This window comes from Aethalodelphis obliquidens, unplaced genomic scaffold (genome assembly GCF_003676395.1).
Source record: "Aethalodelphis obliquidens isolate GAN/ISIS:26980383/991018 unplaced genomic scaffold, ASM367639v1 scaffold11, whole genome shotgun sequence".
Lineage (NCBI taxonomy): Eukaryota > Metazoa > Chordata > Mammalia > Artiodactyla > Delphinidae > Aethalodelphis > Aethalodelphis obliquidens.
Genome location: NW_020837955.1, coordinates 11,319,020 through 11,341,297, shown reverse-complemented (window position 1 = coordinate 11,341,297; position 22,278 = coordinate 11,319,020). Strand labels below are relative to the sequence as shown.

Here is a 22,278-nt window from a genome sequence, read left to right as displayed (position 1 = left end):
GTGGAGAAAAGGGAACCTTCTTGCACTGTTGGTGGGAATGTAAATTGATACAGCCACTATGGAAAACAGTATGGAGTTTCCTTAAAAAATTAAAAATAGAATTACCATATGATCCAGCAATCCCACTACTGGGCATATACCCAGAGAAAACCATAATTCAAAAAGACACATGCAGCCCAATGTTCACTGCAGCACTATTTACAATAGCCAGGTCATAGAAGCAACCTAAATGCCCATCGACAGACGAATGGATAAAGAAGTTGTGGTACATACATACAATGGAATTACTCAGCCATAAAAAGGAACGAAATCGAGTCATTTGTTGAGACGTGGATGGATCTAGAGACTGTCATACAGAATGAAGTAAGTCAGAAAGAGAAAAACAAATATCGTATATTAACGCATGTATGTGGAACCTAGAAAAATGGTACAGATGAACCGGTTTGCAGGGCAGAAGTTGAGACACACATGTAGAGAACAGACGTATGGACACCAAGGGGTGAAAACCACGGTGGGGTGAGGATGGTGGTGTGCTGAATTGGGCGATTGGGATTGACATGTATACACTGATGTGTATAAAATTGATGAATAATAAGAACCTGCAGTATAAAAAAACAAACAAACAGAGAACAACTAATTCTAAACTTTCTTTGGGTTATTTGTATGGACATATGTTAATATAAATTTTTCAGGCATTACTTGAAATTTCTAAAAATCTTATATGTTCTGGTATAATGTTATAAGTCATAATTGTAGTTATTACTTTAAAATGTATATCTCAGAAATAACTAAATTTTCTTGTCAATTGCATTTTATGAACTTTCATCAAATCTTTTTTTTTTTTTTTTTTTTTTTAATCAAATCTTTATCCGTGGTCATTTTTAAGTCTTTTGTTATTTACAGACAGTTCTGGGTGTACTCTGATGCTTTTGCAAGTATGTTCCTGTAAAAGGGTTTCGTCTTCAAGGATTCATGGAAAAGACTCTGACAAGTACAGGTTTCTGGTAATTGACTATACTGCTAAACTGGATGAATAAGCATTTTCAGAACTCTAATGGGAAACTGATGAACTCATAAAAGTGCTAACAAAAGATGAAGATAAAAAAAATTACATGGGACGGAGTGAACTGATGAGGATGATTATAATTTTTGTGACTTTCTGTTTGAATAAAAAAAAAAATCCCACAAGGACTCAGAGGCAAAAAATATACAGATCAATTTTCACTGTAAAGTAAAGGAGCTGTTACAGTGGAGGATTACTGGACTGAATGTCAATATTATGACATAGTATGAGTGTGTTTCGTGTTTGGTAATTGCAATCATTGTTGCTTTTGTTGTGGTCATCCATTTACAATGCTTGATGTCAGTCTATTTATCTCTTGTAGAAATAAAATACAGTGTGTGTGTCTGTGAAAAGAAAAGTATGGAGAAAATAGACACTGATAATACAGATATCTTTGAAAAACAACAACAACAAAAAACTATACGCCACCTTTTCTAAGAAAAATACACTTATATACACACTTAGGTGTAACATTTTGCTTTCAGTTTCAGGGGGTTCAGGGATTTCCTTAAGCCCAGGTTTAGAACCTTAATCTAAGGAATTTCTCAGCAATTCAAAAGCCAACCCAAATCAAGCAATCAAATAGTGCTTAATTAAATATCTATTGTGTGCCTAAAATTCTAAGAAAAGGAATCTCACATGTTGTCTATTGTTCAAAATTAAAAGCTTGTTGAGAGCTAAAAATTCTATTAACTAGTTCACAGTACTTAACACTACCTCCTTCCACAATTTTTTTTTTTTTAAAGCAAAAACTGTGTTGTCTGGAAGAGACTGAAGAGAAATTTGAAAAATTTAACTGAAATTCCAGAAAGCGAGAAGATCTAGGGATAATGTATAACTCAGAAAGCTACCTATAATTTTCTAGCCAGTGGAAAACTAACAACCCTGGTCCTATCTTTTTAATATGTTTCTCAAAATGGTTTGAAAGAAGTTTAAAACAGACTGCAAAATCAACAGCTGGGGGAGCCTACTCACTGATTTGCTATGCTTTAACTACTTTCCATTGAAAGGGAAAGGGAAATTGGAAAGAAGAAAAGTTCTCTTTCTTTTCTCAGCAGAGAGAATTAGGGACAATCTTAACAGAATTAGGAAAGCTGTAACAGCAATAACCAAATAATTTGATATTACTCTCCCATAATTTCTTCTCATTTCTCCCCACCATATTTACCAACTCTCTTAATTCTCCCCTAACCCCATCACTGGAAATCCAAATAGTTGCTTGTAGATCCCAAAGCCACACCTATAGAGGAAGAGTTTTCCCCTATATTTACAAACAATGAATATAATATAAATTGTAGTAGCCTTCTCAGGCTATAATCTTTCTTACTGTAGTAAATTCTACTTTATAATTATTAAAAACGACCAGGGGAAGAAAGGGATGAAAGAGCACAGGGTAGAGTATTTTTAGGGTAGAGAAACTATTCTGTATGATACAATAATGACGGAGAGATGTCACATTTGTCAAATTCAGCACAATGAACGTGCAACATCAAGGGTGAAGCCTAGGGAATTCCCTGGCAGTCCAGTGGTTAGGACTCCGCACTTTCACCGCCAAGGGCCAGGGTTCAATCCCTGGTTGGGAAACTAAGATCCTGCAAGCTGCGTGGCGCAGCCAAAAAAAAATAGTGAAGCCTAATATAAACTATGGACTAGCTGATAATGATAACGTCAACGTTCGTTTACTGACGGTAACAAATGTACCATTCTGGTGTGAGATGCTGATGGTAGGAGAAGGTGTGTTTGGGGGAGGGTAGGGGGTATATGGATGGGCACTCTGTTTAATTTTGCTCTAAAAAGTGAAGTCAATAAATAAACAGAAAAATAAAATTTAAAAAATAGAGAGGGCTTCCCTGGTGGCGCAGTGGTTGAGAATCTGCCTGCTAATGCAGGGGACACGGGTTTGAGCCCTGGTCTGGGAAGATCCCACATGCCGCGGAGCAACTAGGCCCATGAGCCACAACTACTGAGCCTGCGCCTCTGGAGCCTGTGCTCCGCAACACGAGAGGCCACAATAGTGAGAGGCCCGCGCGCCACGATGAAGAGTGGCCCCCACTTGCGACAACTAGAGAAAGCCCTCGCACAAAAATGAAGACCCAACGCAGCCAAAAATAAATAAATAAATCAATTTTTAAAAATAAATTAAAAAAATAAAGGGAAACCAAAAACCTAACCAAACAAAAAAAACCCGACCCAGCATACGCAGATCACCATCATCACAGGAACCAGTATTTTAAAAAACACATATTCTCCAGTAGCAAAACATAAAGTCTGCCTAGAAGAAAATACAAGATACAAAATACAAGTTGGGAAAACAGCCATAGGCCAAATTCAGTCCATCTAAACAACTGTGCAAGCATCTCCTTTTAGATATGGTTGCAAAAAGTTACACGCTTTAGCTCACTATTAGTATTTTCTCAAAATATCACTAAGTACAATTTGGCCCATCCAGAGTCAACTTGCCTCTTGCAAATCTGAAAGTTCGTCCACCTGCTTTCATTAATTTTGTGCCTGTCTTCCAGTAGACAATGATTTAGGCAGGTAACCTAATGTTGTTTTTATTTATAGTTTATTAAATTGGTTGGGGAGTAGGGTACAGTGAGGGGTGTAGTACTTTCAGTCTTTCAGACATTATCCACCTTGGGATTTTCCATTCCAAAATTTTAAAAAATAGTCCATAGACTTCTAGTATGCTACTAACTAGGAGTCTACTAGTCAAAAATTTCCCTCCTAATCTTAGGCAAAGTCTGCAAAGTTCTGATGACTTTAGTATTAGTCTAGCAGAGTGCAATCTAAAATACAGAAAAATTCCTACCACAGACTGTTTACTTCACCAGGTTTAAATCAACTATAACCTGGACTACTACAACTCAAGTTATAAGTAAATTCATGTTTTAAGAGGGCTTTTAAAAATATTCTTTTGTTTTGTGTTAAATAATTAATATGATATTAGCGCTAGCGCTTTATGTTAGTGCTAAATGTGGTCCCCAACATTTCTATAGTGAGGGTCAGATGGAGGGGAGGGCATTTATGGGAATTACTCAGGGGAATGAAGGACAGTTATTTAATTTGATGAGAATGGGGCAGTCTCTTTCCAGCTCCTTTATTCAGATTGGTGTTCCCTCCTGTGTTCTGCCTTCATGGAACTAATAAGGAAAGCTGATGACAAACAAAAATAAGCCTATCAGACACGTCACTGTACCAGAAAATCAAGGTTAAACTTCTAGCCATCTATACTCCCGTACACTCTATCCTTCAGCCGGACCAATTTCCTTTCACTTCCTCTTTAGTGCCGTCATGCTCACTCCTACTCCCAGAGTTTAACACATGTTCCTTCCTCTGTTACCCTGCTCTTCACCTGGTTAAATTCCACTCATCCTTCAGGTCTCAGTTTCAACTTCACTTTTAGCTAGTGGGGATCCAGTAGCACTGTCTTCTTCCCCTACCAGATACTTACCTCATTATGTATTGATAGTTTTAGGAAATGACCATTATATAATTATAAGGGCTTGTCTAGTTGTCTTCTCCTGTCTTGCTTAGTTTCCTGTCTTAAGTTCAACAGAAGGGCAGAGACCTTGTCTCTTACCAATAAGTATCTAGAAAATTGTAGGCACACGGTTGGCACTAAAATATCTGTTGAATAAATCTACCTTGCTTAGGGGAATGGTCCAAAGTCACAGGGAATAGTTGGTAATATGCAAAATTTTCCACAACTGTAGTTGGCAATAAATCCCTAACTGGCAAAATTGGCATCTTAGGTGGGATAAGATCTTGCCAGTACCATTTTGCTATGCCCCCTCTTTTATCTTCCCCCAAGCACACCCACAAAGTGGGCAGATGTGGAAAAAAAAGCAGCGATCTGATTATCATTACCATGAACACCTGATTCCTGCCTGCAGGCAAATGCATCATCATTTCTATCTCCATATCAAATGATCTGGGGTTGCAGGGAAAAAAATCTGGAAAGAAGCTACAACAAAGTGATGAATCATACTGAATTCTGTGTTCTTCCACTAATTTGGTCTGAAATCCTATTTTGGCCCACTGCCAAAAACAAACCCAATTCTATATATAGACAATTTATAATGCCTTGTTTTATTTATAAGTCCAACCAATATTTATTGAAAGTCAACTAAATATATAAAATTTGCTCTCCTCTTCTCATACCTTTATAAAACCTGGTCAATACCTAATTATGCTAATGTTCTCAAATGCCAAAGTCTTAGTCAGCTCTATTCTTTTGGTCTTTCTTTCCTTCTCTACATATGCATATGTTAAATTTTCTTACATCCTGGACTAAATATGCCCCAGATTCCAACTCAATCTCATGTATGTCTTCATGCTAAATATAAGCGTCATGCTAATGTTTGCCTTTCAAACAAAAATCAATACTGTATGTATTGAAATTCTGGATTGACTCACAAAGTGACTGATGCAAATGGAATGGAAAAGTTGACCCAGTCAACAAAACATGGCTAAACTAGAGATTAATGTCCAGAAGCATATTTTCCTAGATCGTGAATTCGAGTTCTGGTTAAAACAGATAGTGGTTATCAAGACTAATTAACCTAGACATTCCAGTAAAGTAGTTCGCTGATAGACATATACATTCATAGATAAACTCGCATGAATAAATAGTCTATAGAAAGGAAAAACAAGTAATGACTCATATGAGAATAGAATCTAAAAAAGAGTGAATATATGGGTATGTATAACTGATTCACTTTGCTGTACAGCAGAAACTAACACAACATTGTAAATCAACTATACTCTAATAAAAAATAATTTTTTAAAAAAAGGAAAAGCAAGTGATCAATTACTTCACTTTGTCAAGCTCCTAGTTCAGCAAAAAAAAAAGTTACATCTTGATTTTAAGTCATTACCAAACGAAATTAATTTGGTTTGCTTAAGAGTTCTTATTTCATACTCCCTGAGAAGCCAGGCTTGCCAATACTTTCATATGTTAACAACAGAGATAAAGGCACGGGGATTAAACAATTTATTTTCACAGATGCCAAGGTATGTCACATGGAAGTGTAAAAGAAATGAGATTTCCCTGGTAGTCCAGTGGTTAGAACTCTGCGCTTCCACTGCCAGGGGCCCGGATTTGATCAGTCATCAGGGAACTAAGATCCCGCAAGCTGCATGGTACAGCCAAATAAATAAATAAAAGAAATGAGAGTTTATTATTTCATAAATAACTATATTAACTGTGATTCTACACAAAAACATTTTAGAGATGAGCATATCTGCATATGCACTTTTCTTTTCCCATCTTTACTGGAGTATAACTGCTTTACAATGTTGTGTTAGTTTCTGCTGTACAACAAAAGTGAATCAGCTGTATGTATACACACATCCCCATACCCCCTCCCTCTTGAGCCTCCCTCCCACCTCCTTATCCCACCCCTCTAGGCTGTCACAAAGCATCGAGCTGATCTCCCTGTGCTATGTATACACACTTATGATCGGATAAATTTTAAGATTTAGGATATCTTTCTTATAAAGTCTTCTGGTTTTACAAAGCAAAACAAAACACAAGATTACTAAAGATAATCAAAATACTTCCAATGGAACAGAGGCATCAGTCTTTATGAGGTACTGATGCACTGAGCTACAGTGAGGTTTGGCCACACCATATTACCTTGGAATTATTGAGGGGAATAGGTTGAGAAACTAGGAACTGAAACCAAAACAGAGCTAACTGGTAAATTAGCTCTGAAGTTTTTTTCACTTTGGACTTAAGGTGACTTCATATTCAGAAATGGGAAGGTAATTCAAGAGACACATTCCATTTTGTCTTCTAAAACTAGAAGCTGAAAGTCAGCAAGAATTGGATCTAAATCTGAGTTGAGTCGCTTACTATGAGATGTGTAGCTGTGAGCTTGGGAAGGTTTCTTAATTTTTGATCATCAGTTCCCTCATCTGCAAAATAGGAATGGCAATAGCCACCCCATTTATAGTGCTTACTGAAATTCACAGCATAAAGTTAAGCTCTCAATAATAGCCTGGATTATTATTACTACAATTACATATCATTCTTACACCCTAGAATACAAATAAGATTTTGAAATTGTTAGGAAAGATTTCCAAGAAGTGTTAAGTGTTAATTATTATTGTTATGTCTGTACTATTAATAATTTGTATTTGTACAGAATTAAGGCACTTTCATATACATTATCTTACTTGGTCAATATATTACTCTGAAAAAGGATCAATAGAGATTATCACCAGAGGGTTAAATAAACTTGATCGAGGTCATAAAGCTAACAAATGGTAGAGCTAAGGTTAGAACCCAGATTCTCTGTTTAGTTAAGGGATCTTTTCATTAAACCACTGAAGAGGAAACAACAGTGATAGAATGCAGCTCAGAAAAAAGTAAGGCAAGCTATATGAAGGTATATTTTATTGTCACAACAGGCCTAACATCTGTAGTCCAAATTCCCTGGAGCCAAATATGTTTTAAAATTCAGAATATTTTCAAATTTTAGAACAGTAATGAGGTTGTATATACCATATGTTATGTAATATCCTCAATAGAGTCTGAGGCAGCATCTGAATAAAATATATTAATATTTCTGCAGCAAAATTTGTGAATAGGCACATTAAGTAGGATAAAGACTTATTCAGAATGGTCAGGTTTTTCTGCCAAATAAGTAGTTTTATAAGTTGACCCAACTTACAAAAGTGCTGGATTTCAAAATTGCTGGTAAGAGACCATGGGCTTGCATTACAAGAGTCTGTGCATAGCTATTAATCAATCTATAATAACTATCAGGTAATGCCATGGGAGGAACACAATAACAGATAAAAGCATCATACATGGTTTACTCTGCTATCTTCTCAGAAAGCAAATAATGTTGCCAAAATCACAAGATTAACCATAACCATTAAATAAATGCTCTTCACTGCATAATGACTTTATTTAAATAATGTTTTAGATAAAGAAAAATCATAGTGAGTTGTATAAGTCAGAATAACTTTATGGCCCTAGAAATCTGACCTGTTTCCTGAAGGAAAGTTACAGTGAGGAAGAAACGAAGCGAATATTTAGGAGAGAAAATGTGTGTGTGGCTGGGGGCAGGTAGTGTTGGTGATGAGCCATGTACAAAGATACTCTCATCAAAAGAACGTAACATGGTTACAACTGCGATATAGGGGTAGACGTGGACAATATTAGGGAATAGCAGAGGAAAAGGCTGACAAGAGCCAAATAACAGAAGAACAAGAAAGACAGGAATTTAATTCTAATGTAGTAGGCAATGACAAATTACTAACAAGTTTGCAAGTAAATGAGGCTATGGTCCCCCAAATTATCCTGAGACTTAACACAAATTCTCCCCTTTTAGAAATACTATGACTGTGTAGAAACTAAATATACAAAGACTGATTCCAAACCTTAAAGAGCCAACTATTAGGGAAAGGACAATAATATTTTTTTATAAATATACAGAAGAAAGAAAATGGGTAAATTAGAAAATAGGTGATGTTCTAAGGGGGTTACCATTTATTCTTTATATTTTTCATGAAAAAAACTTGAAGCAAGTAAGAATTATAACAAATGCCAAGTGTGGATAGTGGATAGATGAATGTTGTTTTATAATTCCCTCTTTTTTCTATTTAAATAATTTCCCAAAATTAAAAAAATGAAAAAGAGGTGGTGGTAGTAAGAAAAGTAATCTGAAAGGGTTTGGCTTTATAGTATTATTTTGGGAAAAAACAGAACAAAAAATCAAACAAAATAGTAAAGGATATATGTGGGGGCCAAAAAGTGGAATGTACTAAGAGTGGGTGATATGCACCATAACTATAGCCTCCAATGGTGAGGCTACTGGAGAGCAAGGCTCAGGGCAGTGACGAAGCACAAAATAATCTACATGCATCAATATTAAGTTTCACTGACAGCAATGCTTTCAGTAAAAAGACACTCTGAAGATACAGGATAGATAGTAACAATGGGAAATTTCATTAGTGACACCATTAAAATTTTTTTAAGAAGAGAAAAAGAAGAGGCATAGATAACAAACACAAAAGGACATAGGAAATACAATAAACATTAAAACCTAGAAAAATAAAGGATTATGCACATATCAGAATAACTGGACGGAAGATATGGAAGCAGGATAGATTTAAATGTCTAAAAGGAGAAGACTCTTTGGAAAAGCTCTTTTGTTCAATACAGTCTGTATAACTTGCCTAATTTGAAACTGACATATTTTTCAGAAAAATGAGATGCTTATAGAAGTATGTATTAAAGATACTAGATGTTAAATAGGAAGAAGTAAGGGAAGATGACTTTTTTTAACCTTATCACCCAAATCCTCCTGATCTTTCAGCACTTAGTCTAGCCTTCAATGCTGCTTCCTGACACCTATCATATTCTGGTCTTCCATTATTTATTTGCAGAGGTTTATTAAACTTATTACATAAGAGTCTTATCACAATCATATCATAAATTTTTTCAAAGTAAGAACCATGTAGGATTTTTTTCTTATTGATAATTTCCCGTAACACCCTGCACTGAATTTTATATAAATTTATTTAACAAATATTGAGGGCCTATGCATAAGTGATGGCTGACGTACCACAAATCACATACAAACACAATAGAGTTCTGGTATAAGAAATGACAGTCATCATCATCAATCTTCTACACATGCTAAGGCCAAAGCATTCATTTACAAGCCAGTAAAGGCAAATTCAAATTTGGTCAAAGGACCTAAATAAATAAATAAATAAAGCCCCGAATAAAAAGAAATCAACATCACAGAACACCGTAGAGATGTTTTCACAACCACATAATTTTAATAGCCAATATCAACAATCATTGAGGACTTCCCTGGTGGCGCAGTGGTTAAGTATCTGCCTGCCAATGCGGGGGACACGGGTTTGAGCCCTGGTCCAGGAATACCCCACATGCTGCGGAGCAACTAAGCCCATGCACCACAACCACTGAGCCCACGCGCATAGAGCCTGTGCTGCGCAACAAGAGAAGCCACCGCAATGAGAAGCCCGTGCACTGCAACCAAGAGTAGCCCCCACTTGCCTCAACTAGGGAAAGCCTGTACGTAGCAACGAAGACCCAACGCAGCCAAAAATAAATAATAAATTTATTAAAAAAACAAACAAACCAATCACTGAAGGGCTAAAACAATTTTGAAGGGGATTTGGAGCAATTTTGGGATCAAAAAATTTTGAAACATGAGAGGAGGAGCCAGATTTTAAGATGGACAAAAGTGAGAAATCACAATTGACAGCTGAGAGAGGAAAAAAAAAAAAAAACACCTAGGAAAAAGCAACTGAAAAAGAAGCAGTGCGACTCATGTATCTCAATATTCCCACGGTATACCATAATAAGCAAGCACACTATTGACCAATAAATCATCTTGGTGACTCATTCATCAAAAAATATTAACTTATGGGCTTCCCTGGTGGCGCAGTGGTTGAGAGTCCACCTGCCGATGCAGGGGACACGAGTTCGTGCCCCGGTCCGGAAGGACCCCACATGCCGCGGAGCAGCTGGGCCCGTGAGCCATGGCCACTGAGCCTGCGCGTCCGGAGCCTGTGCTCCGCAACGGGAGAGGCCACAGCAGTGAGAGGCCCGCGTACCGCAAAAAAAAAAATTAACTTATGTTTAATATACTTTAAGATGATAACCAGGTTTGTCAATGATTTTAATGGGTAACTATTTTTGGTGGCAAAAAAGTATGTTTCAACTATTTAGAAAACTGATTTATATGAAATACCTGATTTCCTAATAATGTAAATAAAGTTGACATTATTAAGAAATAATGCCACAAAAGTTAAGTTTAAAAGAGACTGCAGGTGGCTTAGTCACCTTATAAAGAACAGAAAGGCTTAAAAGAACAATGAGGAACTCATATACAAAATATACAAAGAAATCTTAAAATTCAACAGTAAGAAAACAACCCAATTTAAAAATGGGGAAAAGATCTGAACACTTCATTAAAGAAGAAATATAGATGGTAAAAAGCATATGAAAAGATGTTTAACATCATATATCATTAGGGAACTGCAAATTAAAACTATAGTGAGATACCACTACACACTTATTAGAAAGGCTAAAATCCACAACACTGACAACATCAAATGCTGGGAGATGATGTAGAGGAACACAAACTCTCACACTGCTGGTGGAAATGTAAACTGGTGCAGCCACTTTTGGAAGACACTTTCTTATAAAATTAAACATACTCTTACTATATGATCCAGCAATTGTGCTCCTTGGTATTTCACTGAAAACTATGCCCACACAAAAACCTGCACGTGAATGTTTAAAACTTTGTTCATAATGGTCCAAACAGAAAGAAACAAAAATATCCTTCAATAGGTGAATATATGAACTGTGTTACATCCATACAATGGAACATTATTCAGTGATAAAAAAAAAAATGAGCTATCAAGTCACAAAAAAACATGGAGGAACCTTAATTCTGTATTGCTAAATGAAAAAAAGCCTCTCTTAAAAGGCTACTTACTACATGACTCCAACTATATGACATTCTGCAAAAGGCAAAACCATGAAGACAGTAAAAGGATCAGTGGTTGCTAAGGCTCTGAAGGGAGGAAAAGTAGAAATGCATAGGTGGGGCACAGGCATTTTTTAGGGCAGTGAAACTATTCTCTATGTTACTCTAATGGTGGACACATAACACCGTACATTTATCAAAACCCATAGAATCTACAATACAAAGAGTGAACCCTAATGTAAACTGTAGACTTTGTTAATGATATATCAATATTGGTTTATCAACTGTAACGAATGTACTACACTAATGCAAGATCTTAGCTAAAGGGGAAACTGTGCGCATATGGGTAGGGGCATATGGGAACTATGTACTTTTCGCTCTTTTTCTATAAACTTAAAACTGCTCCAAACAACAACAACAACAACAACATGAAGGGAAGAAATCTGATAACTTCAAGAGGTCTACCGAAAGTGAATTTAAGAATATTTACATCAAAAACATTTAGGCAAAACTCACAAAAGTAAAACAAAAATGAAGTGAAAACTCAGAACAACCCATGCCGGTTTTGTCATATGAACCCATGCCTGATCAACTAAGGATTATAAAACAGACCTGATAGTTTTTCCTTAGAAGACTGTGATTAGACAAAAAAGATAATGTAAAACGAAACTTTACAAACATTGATTCATGGTAGTGCAACACAACATCATGTTGTAGATTAAAGTAGGTCTACATGGAATATTCCTAATTCACATATGAATGCATGGTTAGTGAACACAAAAGAGACTTTTACCCCTACGATATTGTCTAAAAAATTAATCACTGCTTTTTGAAGACCACCGTCTCAAACTGCACTATCTATAAATAACAGCATGATAGAAGAATAGATTCCTTATGGTGTTTCCCTAAATTCTAGTATTTTGTTTGACCTTTAGGGCTATTTTTAAAATAGGAATGTGAAGCCTTTTACAGACAGGGCAAGGACTCCTCAGCTCATTAACAGATTGCATTCACACAGTGATATTACCTGAAGGTTCTCTGTAGGCATTTCATTGTGTTATTCCTGAAGTATAATATCCTTTGAAATATCATGCTCTTAAGATTGAGTAATCCTTAAGAGAAGGTAAGTGCCTAGCAATTTTATTATCAGTCTTTAGAGTCATACCGCAGAGCTTCAAATGTAGCCTTCTAACCTGGGATGAGTTTTGCCAATCATCCAACTGTCAACCACACAGAGCAAGAAAAGAATAAACAACAAGTCTCTGACAGGAAGGGAATATTCAATCAATCTTTCATTCGACAAATACTCACTGAGGGCCATCCATGTGTTAAGCAATATTCCAAGTGCTGGGAATACAACCTACAACAAAATATTAAAATATTTCTGCCCTTATGGTGATTACATTCTTATGTGTCTACAGAGTCACCATACAATTTTACTAGGCCTAGCATTCTCCTGATCTTTATGTGAAGCAAGGGTAACCTGGTGATCATATTTATTTTACAAAATTAATTTATATAAATTTCAAGATTACTATGGTTATTAGTTCTTACCTGGTCTTGAGTTGATAATAAAGTGAACAGAGTTTCCAATGCTGCTCTTCGAACTGATGATATAGTGTGATGCAAAAAAGGCCAGACTCGTGGAACTAAAACTGTGAGTGACTGTTGAATACTAATAAAGAAGACACAAATTAATCTTACTCATTCTCAGTTGAAGCTCTATTGATACATTATCTAAGTATCAATTCCTTGTGGACCTAGCATCATTTTTGATGAATAAATTCTAAAAAGACAATACAATTTTCATATGAACATTCGCTTAACACCCTCATTCAAAACCGTTATTATATAGTACCAGTACAGACAGAGCAAATGCAGTCATAAAGAAGAGGAGAAATATTAACATTAGGTTGTTCTATGGCACTAATGCCATGAATTAACCTTTATCAAATTAGAACTTTCCAATATAACTGCACTTATTCTCAGTCTGTTCTTACTCAGGAAAATGGGGGCATGTATCTTAGCTGGTAGTCAGCCTACACAAAATCAGGATTGCTAATCCTTACTACTTTCCCATGGCTAACCCCAATGGGTAACCAATAGGTGCACATAACTTACAACCCCCTTTGGGGCCATCTCTATCACATATCAAAAGAAACAAGAGATGGTATGGTAGTAGATTTGAAATTTGTTATCCTGATCTAGCATTACTAAGTTAGGAAAATTCAAATTATCTTCCTTCTCACAGATTAGATTTTTTTTTTTTTGCTGTACGCGGGCCTCTCATTGTTGTGGCCTCTCCCATTGCGGAGCACAGGCTCTGGACACGCAGGCTCAGCGGCCATGGCTCACGGGCCCAGCTGCTCCGCGGCATGTGGGATCTTCCCGGACCAGGGCACGAACCCGTGTCCCCTGCATTGGCAGGCGGACTCCCAACCACTGCGCCACCAGGGAAGCCCCTCACAGATTAGATTTTAAATGGGAAAGCAAGCAAAGCCACGTGTAGGCTAACAACTTGCACTAAGATTCCTGTCACATCCGTGAGTCATTTATAAAAGTTACCTCAAATTAGGAAATTATTTATAACTAGCACTTGAAATATATACCTCTGTAGAAAAAGAAATGAGGAAAAAAGAATATGTCATTGTAACTATTTATCTGTTCTTTTAGTTCCTCTCAGGAGGTCCATCTTTTAATGCTATTTTCATTACTTGCAGGTTTGTATGAACATCACTTCTTAAATTTATTTACACATTTAGTAAATTTACTTATAAAATTATAACTTAAAACACATGCACACACGGACATAAAACAGTCAAATATGTATTATAAAAGCATTATAACAGGTCTTGTTAATAGTGTAACTGTTCATGCTCCAAATACATGCTGCATTTCTTCTTACATAAGCTGGAAAGTATCTGCCAAATATCAAAACATATGAAGCAAATTTTCTAAGGCAATTTTGAAAAAAAAATCAAAAACTACATTATTTCTCATTGAATTAACAGAATTTTCACTATATTCTTTCATTTTTGTTTACATTATCTAGCTTTCCAGACACTGTCCACTTGATTACTTTTTTTTAAAAGTCCAAAGTCTTTATTTAGGGCTGGTGCCAACAAACTAAGGCTCACAGTTCAAATCCACTCTACTTGGTTTTTTTTAAATAAAGTTTTATTGGATCGCAGGCATGTTCATTCCTTTATGTATTATCTATGACTACTTTTGTGCTACAATGGCAGAGTTGAGTAGTTTTGACAGAGATCATATGGCCCACAAAGCCAAAACATCACTATCTGGGCAGAAAAAGTTTGCCAACCCCTGATATAGAGTAATTAAGAACTCTTGCATTTTGAAGCTTGAGAAGGGCTTTCATATAGATTAACTGATTTAATCCCTATACCAATGAAAGCATCTGAAAATTAGGAAACGCCATATATGCACTACCACTTCAACTTTTTTCTTCATTTTATAGGCATTTATTTTGCTACTCCAATTTGTGAGCTGTCCTACTAGCCTAAATTTAACATTGAAGGACTATCAGCAGGTCAGTATTATTTGAAACATTTTTCACACATTGATGATTTTCATTGGAAACAGACGCACTCACAGAACCAGAAATCATTTATAATCATAACCACATAAACATTCATTGAACACTCTCACTAGGCTAAGAAGAATAACTTTCTCATCTGTGATTTTTTTTTTTAAGTTGCATACGATTTTCTTCTCTATCTCCAAGGATACTATTAATAGAAAATAATATTCAGGAGCCAGTCTAAAAGGTAGGGAATACATTAATTAGCTGAGCTTCATTTCAAATATCAGGATAGGAAAATAAACAACACTTTAAATTTTTGGTTTATGTTTTGGCTTCACCCAGACTCTGACTTTGGACATTATATTACATTATTATGTATTCCCTTCCTGATGACTGATTACTGAAATCAAGAACAAGAGTTGAAGTGAACATCACAAAGAAAAAGTTTACAGAGTAGCAAATTTTGGAAAAAGTAAAACTGATGTTCAACAGTAATTCTATTAACTGTCACAAAGGCTAAAATTCCATAGTCTGGGGCTAGAGGTGAAAATAATATGTAATAATTGTATTTCTAAAGTTAACTATTACAGGATGAACAAATCGAAGAATTATATAAATAAACTAACCCAAGAATATGACCTAAGTTCCTGCCCCAAAAGAGCTGGTGGCTAGACAGTCAAGAAGAAAAGTCCTCCTGGAAATAACTGTCTTTGGCATCCCCAACTTACCGTACTGTTCTAAACGGTGCTAGGCTATTGTATTTTTAGGCTTAATTATCTGGAAATGTATGTAAACACTTTTTACTTTATTCCACTGAATAGAAATAATTACCTGCATTGTTGAACCTGAGGATAAGTTAACAAGGATGAAAGAAGAGTCATAATACTATTTGTTGAAGCTGTTAGATCATCTAGTTCCAGAAGAGCATCCCATAATGTATTTATAATGAAGGGTACCTGTAAGATTAGTTATCAAGAAAAGTTATTAATTTTGCAAGAAATATTCCCGAGTCATGCCAAATTGTATCTCAGGAGTCACTACTGATTCAACAACATATACAATCCCAATGACCCTGGATAATGCCAGTTTTGAGCAAAGTTAAGAAGCCTTTAACAATTCTCTACCCCTCTTTTTAATGCCACTCAACTCTACTTTGGCACTGCCCTTTCTAATGAGGCTCATAATGGGATGGAGAATTCAGGAAATAAGTTATCCAATACTCTATTTTATGTAAAAAACTAAACTTTGAAACCAATACAGTGTAGACACACATGTCAGGACTCTCTGAGTAAAGTAATTTAATATATTTAATACATTCCTAATCATCATGGAAGGACAAATTTAGTTTCTGAGCTTTCAAAGTACTGCTTGCCACACTCCCAAATACATGTGTTCCAGTTTTGATAATTCAAAAGGAAGTCAGATAGATCTTAAAAGAGGCATTTCAAAGATGAAACCAGATTAAAAAACCAAAAGCCAAAACCAAAATCAAAACAAACAAAAATCTCATATTCCTAAAAACCGGGAATGAAATGAAGAAGGGATGGTTGCTTCCTTCTCAAGGAAGTTCCCTACATATTCTGTACATGAAAGGGAAAGATAAATAGACACAGTTCACTCTTCCCAAGGATAATATATAATCGAGATTCCATGCATCAGAGGGTTATTTGTCATAAGAAAAATGGAGAATGGCGAAAAAAGTCTGTTTTTCCTAACATGCTACACCTCAAATGTAAACAGGCTCTACATGAAGAAAATGCAAAAATATTTACTTTTTGTGTCTGAAGATACACAAGGCTTTCTACCACAGGTACTAATGATGCTGCAGCAACAGCTCTCACATCGTCATCAAGATCCTGGAGTCCTTCAATTATTCTAGTTAAAACTTTAGGCAATAAAGTATTAATTACATCCTGTAAAAGAGTAGATCAAAACAGATTAATTTTCTATAGTACAATTATTGTGCTTAAACATCTTTTATTAAATTTACATATGGAAGCACAAATTCCAATATTTATTTAAAAAGAATCATGTAAATGGAAACGAAAAATAACATCAACAGATGCCTATGTAACTAATCTCATTTCAAAAAGAACACAACAGTATCAAGTACTTCATTATTCATTGTGACTTGAAACATCAGAACATGTTTTCAAGGCTGGACTATGAATTCCCAGTGTGAATACACACACATACACACCCCTGTGCTAGAACCTTAACTTCTATTTCTCATTCAACACCACTGACAAACAAAGGGAATACGAGAGAAGAGGGAAAGAAAGCCATCTCTTCCTGCTTCTCATTACTCCAAACTACCCTCTTTTCAATCGCTCCAATAAAGGCAGCTCCCAGAGGCTACTCCTGTGATCATACACTAGGAATCTCGCCGAGAACTGGTCTTGCTATGAAACAGAAACAGGTTTCCAAGCCTATCTTTTAATTTGTTCTTATTAGCATCACCTATCTCTATGATACTACCTCAACAAGGCAAATCTTGAAGGACTGGCTTACCTGTAACACTAAGAATCTAGGGCCAATTCATTTAATTAATGAAAATAACTAAGGGGGGAAAAAACTCTCCCATACATGCTTCAAAAACTGAAGTGTTTACCTGACGAACTGCCAAAGCATATTTTATTCCTAGCAGACCACCATGTCTAACTTCCCATTGTTCTTGTGTAAGTAATTTAAGCAGCACGTCCACAGTCTTATGAACTCCTGTTTCATTCATGTGTTTTAACACCACACCTAATGTCTGAGCACAAGTTTCACGAACTGGTGCCACAACCTACAAATGAGAAAGTAAGATAACTCACATTTGCAAAAAAACTTATTTTGTAAGAATCTGAAATTTGATTGGGTAAAGCCTCCCTTAGGCGATACTTACTTCATCAGAAACAAAGTCTCCAAATCTGTCTAATGCAAACACACAAAGGAGTCTAATAACCAAGTCTTCCAACCACTCTTGATGCTGTTGAATCATCTGTTAAAATGATCACTTTTTAATAACGTATTAAAACATATTAAGGGAAACATATTAGGTCCAAAAACTAAAACTAAACTATTATACTATAGTAAACTGAAACAAAATACTGGGACAGATTATTTTAGCTGTAGGAACAATAACCAAAATATGGAATAGTCCCAATTACTATCTTTAATATTAACCACATTCTCTTCCATGATTATTAGATATACTGTAGCAAAATCTTTAAAATTCATGAATTCTATTATTTTACTTGCACTCCAAGAGAAATTAAGAAACCACTTAAGGCTGCTCTGATATTAATTATATCTATCATGTATCTATTATCTAGCCTATTACCAGTGTCTCCATTTTAACACCATATTACTTACTGACCTTTAAACTATCCTTTCATTCACCTTACTCTACATTCTAATCCCTTATATCCTGCTCAAATACTAATGCTTCTACATATTTTTCCACTCAATATCTCCAGACATATCTTTCCCTTGAACTCATTCTTCCTGTCTATAAATAATATAAATAAACCTCTTCCTAACGTTTTTATCTTTTTCCTTATGTTCACCTTTCCATGTTTCTTATTATTTACCTCTCATTTCTGCTTCATGGCTCTGTTACTTCCCTGTCTTGGAAAAAGAGACCACCTACTGAAACTTGGTGATAATTATTGATTTTCTACACTTACACTTACCTCTTCTAAAGTGCTGTCTCCCATTTTACCACCACTTTTCCCATGAGCTTTAAGGATTTCCCTAAGTCCAGTGCCTGCACCATGTCGAACCTAGTAAGAACCAAGAAGCAAATATCAGAGGTTAAATGCTTAAGAAACAGTGTTTACCTTTGCTTCAGTATGAAAAAGGGATATTAGATTTTTAAGAAATTGGAACTAAGCAGTACTTCACAAGAATGTGTTTTTCTTCTATTGTCCAAGAAGAATTACATATATTTATTTCACAATTTTGATTATGTGGAATTTTTTTAAAAATCAAGGCAAGAAAACAGCTATTCTAAATTCCTTCTGAGATATTAATCCACCTGGCTGTCATTCCTCTAACCTCTACTTGCATTCAGCATCATCCACAGGAAAGGAGAGACAAGCATCATATAATGTTCTTTATAGCGCAAACACCAATATTTTAGAAATAAATACATCAATACTAAGTTCCAAAGCTACCAGTGTTAAGCATCAAAGGAAGACAATTCAAATAAAATGTCTCATGACTAATACTTTACTGTAGCCCTGTAGCCTTCTGCAGTGTCATCTGGAAGGGAGGAAACATGCCACTGACACTGCACCCACTTATTCAAGACCCCATTTAAGACTTGAATAGCTTTAAATAGAAGTACATCAAGGAGCAGAAAGAGTGCTAAAGGGTATTCCAAAACAGTGTTTTAAAATTACTCAGAGGCCAAATGAAGTGAGACAGAATCGTTTGAGACTACCAACCCTCAATTTCAACCAGAGGAACTTCACGTTCATCTCTTTTACATGAGACCTGTTCAAGATTTTCTTTGAAGAAATATTTCTGAGGCTAAGCTACTGCTTGGAAACTACTAGTCTTAATCAAAATTGTCCACTTCCAGATGAAATTTTTACTGTCTGGAAGACATGCAACTCTTTGTATCATAGCTAAAAGAATGAAAAGAAATGAACAATTCACCGAAGAAATATGTCAAAAGGGGTATAAAAGGTGAAAATCAGTCTAAAGCTTTCTATTTAAGAGGCGAGTGATATGAAGTGCCCTGACCAGTGGTTCTGAGAAGGATACAGGGCAACAACAGGAACTCTGACAAAACAGATTGTGCTTGACATGGTTCTTATCATTAGCCAAGAAAATAGAGCTGAGAGAAACTGTAATGAAGAAATCCTACCTCCCAGGAGGGATTAAAAAGGTCATTGCAAAGTTCTTCGCAAAAGCTTTCCAAAGGCCATTCATTTGTCTGAATAAGAAAAACAGAATTACTACTAATTTAAAAGATCTATCTTATGCTAATAATTTAAGTAATACGGTGTATTTATTTGTAGGACTAATAATAATAGTCAGGCTTTTAAATTTTTAAATAATTAACAATTTTTACTAATGAAGTAAAGATACTTAGATTTTTAATAATAAAAGTTCTCTCAAGTGACACATTATTATATACCATCTACTAACACATTAGTATGAAAAAAATTATAAATAATTTCAAAGGACATTTTATGGCATTTCAATAGTACCTCTTCAATTAAGGCAGAACTGTCTGGAATATTATCAATCAGGACTTTGGAATCATTTGCAGACTGATTAATAACAACACTGGCTATTTTTCGTCTCTTTTCTTCTGGTTCCCCATCAGTGCTATCATTGCTAAAAAAAAAAAGTCACCATTTAAAAAAAGTGAATAAAGGATAATGTTAACCACAATGAATGTAAGAGAATCCATCATTTTAACAAATGTTTTGCCATTTTCTGCTTATATGGTTTACTTACAATTTCATGTATCAAATAACTAAGATTAACTGCTTAAAAATGTTTGAGCAAACTTTATCCTACTACTCTTACTGATAAATGTAAAAAGGTCAAAGACGTCTTGCTTTCAGACTGGATCTCAAATTTAACAATGTATTCTTTTTTCCCCTTCTCTCTACAACCAGCTCCTCTCCTTTTTATTTTAAACTCTTTTGGCCTAACAACCTAAATCTGGCCCAGCATAACTTTTTTTTTAGGCTTTTGTACCCTGAAAAAAACTAATATACTGAGCAACACACTATAATCTTACTAGTTCTTGAAAAATATAGAGATAAGACTATTAGAAGATGAAAAATGTGTGCAGAAAATTTGAGGAAAATTTTATGACTAAAAGAACAAAAACAGAGGCTAGACTAATAACAAAATATTACAAAGGAGAAGACAAGTAACTGCTTTATTGAATTATTAACAGAAAGAAAGAATTAGCATTGTTAAGGTATACACAGCATTATTTTCTATAGCTATCCACCAGGCCCCACCTTCCACCTTAATAGTGCAATCTTGGCCAACCATTTTTTCTGTAGGTGATGAAAGAAATCGGAGACTATTATTATTCTAATTATTTCTAATTCAATCTAGTCACACTGGTTGGTCATTTTACTGTCTTTGAACTTGTTAAGCATGTTTCTACTTCCAGGCTTTTGTCCTTGCTATTCCCTCTATTTGGAATGTCTTTTTAAGATGTTCCCAGGGCTGGCTAGCATCCTCACTTCTTTCATATCTTTACTGAAAAGTAACCTCTGTGAATCTCTCCCTGACCATCCTATCTAAAATTTAAAACACCCTCCCCACAATACATTTCACTTGTTTGTTCCTTGTTTTACCTCTTTTTTCCTTATTAACCCTTACCATTAAAATAATTATTTATCTTATTCCTCATCTATCTTTCCCTCTAGAATGTAAGCTCCACGAAGACAGGAGTTCCTACCTGTTTTATTCACTACTGTATCATGAGAGCGTAGAACAGTATCTGGCACATAAAAAGTATTTAATAAAGATCTGTGTAATGAATGAGTCATGGGCTCTGAAAAATAAGGTCTATTATTTCCAATATTCAGATATTTGGGTAAAAGTCTTAAATGAATAGAAGTCAGTAAAAACACTTACTAGGTTACTACACGATCCTAATGAGCTGTTAACTTAAAAAAAAAAAACCTGTAGTTAACAAGATCAATAAAGATTTTATACTTAAAAAACCAACTCCAAGTAAAAATTTATACCAAGTAGATGTTTATTGTTTACCCCACCATATGCCTAGCTTTTAAATAAACGCTGTAAACACTTAACTTTTTAGCTTTATATGAATGGAAAGAATAACAAAAAGTTCTGTTATCTGCAACAAAAGCTTATTTTCATAGGATCTCATGTGTTTATGAATTGCACCATTTCCTCAAACATTTCTTGGACACCATTAAAGATTCTGATTTAAGAGTTAAGTGGGGCCCAAGAATCTACATTTTAACAAGCTTCTCAAAATGTTTATGAAGGGGGTTGTTTTGAACCACTCCTTGAGAAATGCTACTCCAAGCCACACAGGTATCATTTTTATGAACTCATTAAGAAAGTGAGGACAGTGATTTTACCCCCAGAGTTCTTTCCTACAACAGAATTAGGTAAACAAGCCTGGATTATTACCCACTATTTGGATTAGCCCCCAGCCAGGGAACAGGTGATATAATACCCAGTTT

General features: G+C 35.3%; 1 protein-coding gene across 3 annotated transcripts in view; it reads right to left on the bottom strand.

The window, feature by feature from the left end:
• Positions 1-22,278, bottom strand: part of BTAF1 (B-TFIID TATA-box binding protein associated factor 1) — a 94,740-nt gene that overhangs the window by 45,122 nt on the left and 27,340 nt on the right. For all 3 annotated transcript variants that reach the window (XM_027112034.1, XM_027112035.1, XM_027112036.1), the window contains 8 exons: positions 20,299-20,428; positions 19,953-20,021; positions 18,772-18,861; positions 17,982-18,077; positions 17,706-17,882; positions 16,867-17,007; positions 15,926-16,050; positions 13,105-13,225 (listed from right to left, as the gene is read on the bottom strand). In XM_027112034.1, coding sequence (XP_026967835.1) covers positions 13,105-13,225; positions 15,926-16,050; positions 16,867-17,007; positions 17,706-17,882; positions 17,982-18,077; positions 18,772-18,861; positions 19,953-20,021; positions 20,299-20,428 — 949 coding nt within the window. The remainder of the gene's footprint in view (positions 1-13,104; positions 13,226-15,925; positions 16,051-16,866; positions 17,008-17,705; positions 17,883-17,981; positions 18,078-18,771; positions 18,862-19,952; positions 20,022-20,298; positions 20,429-22,278) is intronic.